This window comes from Megalops cyprinoides, chromosome 3 (assembly GCF_013368585.1).
Source record: "Megalops cyprinoides isolate fMegCyp1 chromosome 3, fMegCyp1.pri, whole genome shotgun sequence".
NCBI lineage: Eukaryota > Metazoa > Chordata > Actinopteri > Elopiformes > Megalopidae > Megalops > Megalops cyprinoides.
In genome coordinates, this window is record NC_050585.1 from 26,629,359 (window position 1) to 26,637,873 (window position 8,515).

The 8,515-nt window shown below is 36.7% G+C and overlaps 1 protein-coding gene across 1 annotated transcript; it reads left to right on the forward strand.

Moving 5' to 3' along the window:
- Positions 1-1,163: 1,163 nt before the first annotated feature.
- vma21 (vacuolar ATPase assembly factor VMA21) lies at positions 1,164-3,717 on the forward strand. Its single transcript, XM_036525188.1, has 3 exons — positions 1,164-1,281; positions 1,980-2,089; positions 2,592-3,717. Exons 1-3 carry the CDS (start codon positions 1,220-1,222, stop codon positions 2,732-2,734), a joined length of 315 nt encoding a protein of 104 aa, XP_036381081.1. The 5' UTR covers positions 1,164-1,219; the 3' UTR covers positions 2,735-3,717.
- The last annotated feature ends 4,798 nt before the right edge of the window (positions 3,718-8,515 follow it).

Consider the following 8,515-nt stretch of genomic DNA (forward strand, 5'->3'; position numbering starts at 1 on the left):
TTTCTTGTGACTGCAGTATCACTATAGTCAACATGCTCGATGGGTTCAATACCCCTCTTGACATTCCACTATTGGTTTTTGCCTGTAATAGGGATGGAGTTAGAGACAGAAAACAGTAAGCTTGTCCACTAAAAATATAGCATATGGTTTGTTTACACCTATTCCACTATTAGTTCTTTTAAACTGGGAGAGCAACTTGAGGTCAAATCAATATGAATGGCATCTAAAATCTAAAAGAGGTGTGTGTTGTGTGCCTTAAAACTCAAAGCAACACAGAATTTGCATTTATTGCACATTTGAATAGTTGCATTCAGACTCTCAGTGTGCTTTTCAATTACAAAATGAGCACTTCATAGGTGGACTTAATAAAGAACTACATAAAACACAACTACATTAGCATTCATAAATACTGAAGTAGTATAACATAGAGGGCCTGGGCACAGTGCACACATTGGCCACTGAAGCCACTCATAATACTCCTACTATGAAAATCTTGCTGCCTTCCTTTTCACAAAAGCCCTGGCCAATGAACAAATGTAGATTCCATTATCACTTGACTGTCTATCACAGCTTTGTGCAGAGGTAAAATCAGTGTGCTATCACCATTTTGTCATTTATGATACGAATGGTGATATAGCACACAGTATGACACACTGTGTGACTGTATTGTGGGCTGACATACAAATTTATGAATGTTCATGTATGAATGTTCATGTTTTGCTTGTGAGGGTGTTCTGTAGCTTTCATGTAGGATTTTTACTAGACAGTTTTGAGTATGTAATTACTTAAAAGCAGTTCAGAGGGAATGCAAGCATGGATATATAAAATGGATTTATATAAAATGTCACTTATTTCGATCTCGTAAATTGTCTGTAAAACATTTTTTGACGTTAACAAAAAGTAGCCTACTGTAACTCACTCTAGTCTGTGTAATAATAATAATAATAATAATAATAATAATAATAAAGTAAATAAATAATAAATGAATAAATAATAAAGTAAAAATAATAATAATAAATAAATAATAAAGTTAAGTTAAATGACAGTTCAGTATATGCAGCAAAGGGGCAGACACCTGTTTCGTGATCATGCGTGAGTCAGTTGTTGTCATGTGACAGTATCCGGAACTGGGGGTCATGTGACTAAACATTTCATTTCAGGAAGGGATGGTTTTGTTTTAACGAGTCGGATATATTTATCTGTTTCCATCTATGCAGTAATGGATATATTTGATAAAACGTCACTTAATGCGATGCCAGCACCGGTCCAAGACTTCAGAGGGTGAGACAACACTCAAACGCGAGAAGACCGTAAACATGTGACCCTATATATTTTATACTGCCCTGCTAGCTAATTAGTCAATTCAGATAGCCGTCATACACAAGCAAGGTGCAATGGTTAGCTAGCTGTAATGGTATTATAATAGCTAATTCAGTATTGTCCAATTAAAAGTTCATTCCCTTCAAAACATTGCCAGGTGTGGCGGAAACTAGTGTAACAGTGTAATGTAGTTACTTAATACATTTTTTGTTATATTTAAGATGGAGTCTCACACCACAGTCAAAGTCTGACGTTAAAGTAATCGAATTTGTGACTAGGCGCAACGCAAACTAGCTGGCTAGTTACAGTTATACTTTAAATGTAGCACATTTAGAGTGCGTTGGAAAATTATCGCATGTGATTTGCGCACGCTTTTTTTTAAATCATGTCCTCCGATTTCACCGCTGATAGCGTGTTACCTGACTGATATGGCTATGTGATTGTTGCTTTGTGAAGTTGTTAATCAAAACTTCTCTGAAATTTTAAAAGACAAGTCGTTTTAGGGCTAAAAATGTAAGCAGCGATAAAAATGTAAACATATTAATTGGGTGTATTTTTAGATTGATAGCCGTGTTTTTAGTTAATATTAGACTTTAATTAATCCTCCTACACGATAGTATCTGTTATTTTTTTAACGTGTTTTTTTCTCTGCCTTTCAGGACCGATGGATCATTACTGTCAGCTCTGAAGACTTTACTGTTTTTCACAATTATGATGATCACCTTACCAATAGGATTGTACTTTGCTTCAAAAGCATACGTTTTTGAAGGTAAAATGGACGACAGATCCTTCCGAGCATTGTTGCAACAATACATGTATAGCCGCAGAACGTCAAGCAAGTAATAAAGCAGTATAAAGGCAGCTCACCACCCTTTTGGAAGCCGAGGGTACAGTCGTGCAGCTTCCAGCACAGACTTTTATTATTTGCACTGTGTGCACATTCGGCTGCCATCGCATGAAAAGGGAAAAAGAACATAATTTTGTTCTTAAATAAAAAACAAGGGCTAAGGGGTACATTCTTGGTGTTCTGCAGGGTGCATTTTGTTTTTACACTCTGCACTCTTTAAGATGTTTACATTTAGAAGAAAGACACTTGCCACTTGCTTTTTGTATGCATGCCTGGCAGGGAGCAGCTAGTAACTGAGATTGAGTCTCCTTGTGCTGTCCTTGACAGTTGTTGGCATCCAATGGTTTGCAGTGAGGTTGTAGGCCAACATTTGCAAGATGATCAAAGAACCACCAGAAATAACCTTTTCCATTTCTCTTCCCAGCTTCGATGGGGTTTTCCAGCAACGACAGCTATTTCTACGCCGCCATTGTGGCAGTGGTGGCAGTACACGTTGTGTTGGCCCTCTTCGTGTACGTGGCGTGGAATGAAGGTTCTCGGCAGTCAAGGGAGGGCAAGCAGGACTAGTGGGCAGTCTGAGGACTTGTTGGGGAAGACCTGGTGAAGAAGAGCGCAGGGAAAAAGCAAGCTGTGCACACACAGCTGGAGCTGCGCTACCAGAGGAATGGCAGCTGGGTAATTTTGCATCATTTCAGGGAATGTGGGGAAGTTAAGGTTTGGTGATAACAATGCATGGTACTCCTCAGAATAGTTCAGAAAAGCCCTGGGAATTATTGCTTTGCCTGTAATGCAAACTCAGTTATGTCAGATAAAATTTGAACACCCACAAAATATAGTTCATCTTACGTTTGGTAAACCAGACCCTCCATTCAGTAATAACTAAAGTGTACAAAATGTTTTGCCAGTGTGTTCTGTTGTTTAGTGTATTGTGTTTCAGTCATTCCCACCAGCCTTACTTTTGTGGTTATAATCTTTTTCAGTCCATTTTATTTTGTGAGTGTGTAAACATAATGAATGTGTGATCAAGGATAAAAGCACTGACCATTATGATAGAGGTCAGAATTAAATCAAAAGCATTGATCATCTGCTAGTTATGAATATCAACACTGCATCCAATAGATGCAGTCTCTTCACTTGTTATGAAGCACCAACGTAAATGTAAAACAATGCAAAACAAATTCATAGGCAAAGTGATGTTGGTCTAATTGTTTATCGCTCTTGCGCTTACACATGTACTGTGGGAAAGGTATATAATTACATACATTTGAACATACATTTCTATAAATACATACATGTATTTTGCAACACTATGTATGGATCACAGTACATGTGTTAAAGTAACAATAATTTATAATTTTGTAATATGGTACACATACATAATGTAGTCATAAAATAGAGAAGGTATGTTTGGTAAATTTGGAACATTTGCGCTAATAGTGTTAATTGTGATTACTCCATTGTTAAATGTTTAGGCTGAGTTTGGTATTCTAGGTTAGAATGTGTGTGTGTGTGTGTGTGTGTGTGTGTGTGTGTGTGTGTGTGTGTGTGTGTGTGTGTGTGTGTGTGTGTTAGTGCTGTAGTAATTAGTCAGTTGACTAATCTAAATCTAGTTGACAAGAAATTTTTTTGTTGAGATCGATTAGGTTTTACCCTTTCTTGCATACATTTGAAACAACAAGGCCACAGCAGACTGGGAGTGAGATTGCTGAACTTGAATAAAAGAATGTCCTATTCTGCTGTTAAATAACTATTCCCTTGGCTATTTCTGTTTTATTCTGAAAATAAAAATACCTTTTTCATTATCTGTCAAAGGGAGCTACTAGCTGTTTTGAAGCTGCTAGCTGCTGATTTGCACATGTCCTACAGGTGTAACCTAAACCAATCACTGAGATAAACGTCCTGAAAACATTTCTTTGTATTTGACTTGCTCATAATAAGGTTGGCTAAACATAATTAGCATTTTATTGAGGGCAGGATTTGACTTTAAATGCAGAAATTTCATCTTCCAAGAGCCAGTCAAGACAGCAGCCTGTTCCAGTTACTCCATTAAAATTCTTTAAGTAATATATCAAGATCGCTTTCATTTCATACAGGCAACTTTCAATCACGAGCTAGCCCACAGTAGGCTAACTTATGACAAACTAGCTTTTTACATTATCATTTACATGCAAAGCATCTTTTTGCTGTGTCTTGTAGGACATGGTAGAAAAATTAAATAGATGCTTCTAGGGAATACAATACCATTGCTTGGCACTTAATCAAACATTTGCAGTTGTATATTTCATCAAAAGCCCTAAAATCATCGAGTGAAAAGCTTACTTGCTCTCTGAATTGTAGAAGTAGTAACAACTATTATTGTTGAAAACGGTGTGTTAAACCGGTCATTGTCTGTGTTAAACCTCAGACTGCATTCACTTAATGCCTCCAGTCAAATGGCACTTAGACTGCCCAACTATGAAGGAGTGCATACCAGTATAATTAATTTCTAAACTAACAGAGGGGGAAAAAACATTTTTTTTTATCAAGCGTGTCTGTCTGCATGTTTGTTTGTATGTCTGTGTGTATGTATGTGTCTGTATGCATAGGACTAATCTTGTCTTTTTATTATTGTGATTATAAATAAACAATCAGAACAGGTTGCAGTTTGTGATCATGTAAGGATTGGGAACAACACTGTGATTCTTCGGCCTACAAAATGAGTTTGAGGGCAAAGGGTAAATAGAAAGAAGTGAAGTCAAAGAATGGCGAAAGGCACAAATGAGTTGGGGAAACTGCTGGTCAGAATATGAAAAGGATTTATCATAATTTTTCCATCTCTCACCTCTTACTCACCACTTCTTTGGAAGGCATTCTTTCCATGCTTGACAGGCCCATGTCTGACTGACTATTAAAGATTTTCTTGCATCTCCATTTCATGTTTGTTTTGAAAATGGAAAGTCAAGTTGAAAAGCTGGTGCCATCCAAAAGTTAGAGATAAATTGTTTGACTTCATAGGTCATGTACTAAATATAGCCCAAGATGCATGCAAAAAGAAACTGGAAAGTATTAACGTTTATGGAAAGTTTGAGGACATGTCTGAATGTGGGAAGAGAATTATAATACATACAGAGTTTCCTTCCTCGTCCTTTAACATGGTGTTATTTCACCCCAAGTAACAGGTTTTCCTGTTTTAGATATAAAAGATATAAAGATATAAAATTGACCTTTTAGATATGTAAAAGATGTGCATCTAAGGATTCATATTGGTAAGGGGTTGTGAGTCATGTCCATGAGGAGCAAATTCTTTGGTTTTTGTTTAGTGTGGTTTCAGACCTAAATTCAGGCTTGAATTTAACTTTAGTACTAAACTAATGACATATTTCTGTTTTATTGTCAGATCAGTCACAAGCATTTGGTGTCAGGAATGCTGGTGGTGTTCCTGAAGACATCTTGTTGAATTGAATTTACTGAATTGTTGGAGGATGGTAGAGGTACATCATACACTGGTTTCTGCCCTCATTAGGTCGTGTGTTAGAAGTTTATTTTAGAGTTGGCCTTTCAAAATATATTCAATTTAAGTAAACAGACGAGAGGGATTAAATAAAAAACTCTTTTTCTTGTTTTTGGATGTTGTGCATTCACAAGTCTTGAATATTACTCACAAATATTTTTCTAATGGCATTTTCTTGTTATTGCGATAGGTGTTCTGCAGTTTATCAGTGAAAAGCCATCAGAAGAACATATTTGTGAGTAATATTCAAGCCTTGAGAAAATATGACATCTGTCGTTTAACCATATAGTAGGATGTGTAATCACACCAAACCATGGCAAGTGGATGATCAGGATGTGAGCTCACAGATGCAGTCTTGGTAGTGTCTCATCTACATATTTACTGCTGAAATCCCTGTGGAGAGTGACATGAAAATATGTGGAGTTGGGCTAAGTTGGAGCTGATGATATCAGATTCCCTGGCACACTGTCATCAGTGCCTTTCAAATTTTGAGCCTGCATAACTTCAAGATTAGAAGGGTAATCACTCCTGAATCGCTTATAGAAGAGACTATTTCACCAACAGAGATGAACCAAGAATAGACAAGGCATTACGTGGCAATAAAATATTCTTACTTGTGTTTGTCCAACCGTGGAGCTACATTTTTCTTGTTTGGATGATTAGTGTCTTTCTATTTTGAAACACAGTATATGTGTCATTAATGTGATTAACTTATGTACAATGTATTCAGTACTACTTCAACAGGTCAACAGTATCTGCTGAAATTAAACCAGGGAAACATATTGTTGATACCTCCAGTGACAGAAGAGGGCAGTGAAGTGCCATGCGGTTTTGCTTGATATTCTGCCATCTACAACATCAGAGCCCACAATTCCTCCTGTCTTCATGAAAATGAAAATGAAAGTAAGGATTGACTGGATGACTGTATGATCATTGGAGGACTGTATGATCTCCACAGCTGCAAACTTTAAATGCTTTGACATAACGGCATTAAGCCATTTCATCGATTTCTATCAATGTATTTTGACGGTGAAGGTTGGGCACAAGAGGCCAAGCTTTGACTTACTCTGACAGTAGTAAGACTTTAGGCTTGAGGCTTGTGTAGTTTCACATATCATGTTCCACGTTGTGCACAGTCTATTTACTAGTATTCTTCATGTCAGTTATTTTACATTCATAAGCTATGTGAATAAGACTGTACTGTAAAACTGCTAAATAGTGTCAGCTTAGTTCAGTGTCATCTGAAGGGCCCATGTTTCCAGTAATATGCTGTAAATTTAGGTTTAAAAGGGTTTGTTTTTGTGCCATTGTGTTGAAGAATGTGATATACCCAGGCAAAATTAAGTGTTATGTTGATGCAGCATCTGTCTCACACAGGACAGTGTGATAAAGGCAGGTTTACTTCATTTTTGTCTTGATTCTGTTTTTTGTCCTATACACCAGATTGAATTAATCCATCTGTTGTGACAGAGCCTACGGTGCATTGATAAGAATTTAATGGATTTTAATGAATTAAACTAAAATTACCAATATATAAGGCTCTGCTTGTACGATTTCCCAACTTTTAAGGTCCAGAACCATCATTTGAAAGTGAGTGTTAAACAAATGTGATTCTTATAACAAGAGGTTGTTGTGTAACAAGAAAATATTGACCTTGTTGTAAGACTCTAGGAGTGGCCTCTATGTCATGTCCACCCATCAGTCTTGCTGCTGTAAGATCATATTGAAATCAAATGTAATGTCAGATCCACACTCCACTGCCATACAATGTGATTTTCAGTTATACTTACACTGAGCTGTTTTTTAATTTGCACATTCGAATGACTGTGGTTTTAACATAAGTTATTTTCAGCCTCACCACAAGTTAAAACCATTTCAAGATTAATCAAATGAACTGCTTTTTTTAAATGAAAATTAGGTTACTTAAAAGCAATCCAAATTTTCATGCCATGGAGAATGGCTCTATGGAATGCCTTTCAACAGAAACCCGTGTGTCTGGTTACCGCTCTTGGCTCTGTCCTGCCTCCGAAGGTTTTGATTTTGTTTATGCAACCTCGGAGAGGTCCTTCATCAAGAGTGGTATCATAAGTAAACTGATTAAAATGAATCATCTCCTAATTGGGATCCACTAAGCCCTTCTTTTATTAGTGCCTCCTAATTTGATCCAGGCTCCATTCCAACACTGTGGCATGCTTACAGCATGCACCAGCTCAGGGCCACAGCAACAAATATCTTTAAAAGTACATTTACGATAAACACATGCAGAGAGAGAGACAGAGATGCATTTAAACCTGTTTTTTAAATGTTTTTTTTTTCCATAAAAATTAGGCTATAAGTTGAAACCTCTCAGCTTACTGCCCTCATAAAGGTTTGTTGTAAATGTAATTACTTATATTCTCATATTTTCATACTCATACAGCTTTAATGCTGTTGCAAATGTAGAAGAGATGATAGAAAAGTATCTGCAGGAGGACACGTAACACTGTATATAGTTCTCAAGGGCATTTGTTTTTAATACTGGATGACTTTCAAAGTACTTTCTAATGGCGCAGTTATGGTACCACAAATTTTAACCTCACCACAGCGCTAGTCTGGATTAACTCTGTTGGAAGTGAAATTAAGTGATTTAGATTTATTTCAGGTGACATGGAAGTAGAAAGCAATAGCAATAGTAAGAGCACATGCTGAAACATCACACTATGTTACTCAGTCTTCTGCAGTGTCTCTCATTCTCATACTTACAGTTGTTACTTATGTGAAGGCCCACCAATATCAAAATCCCAATTCATGCAATTGATAAAATAACATGTAACCTTTGTAAAATCAATATAAACACAAAGTGATTGAAGTTCAGATCT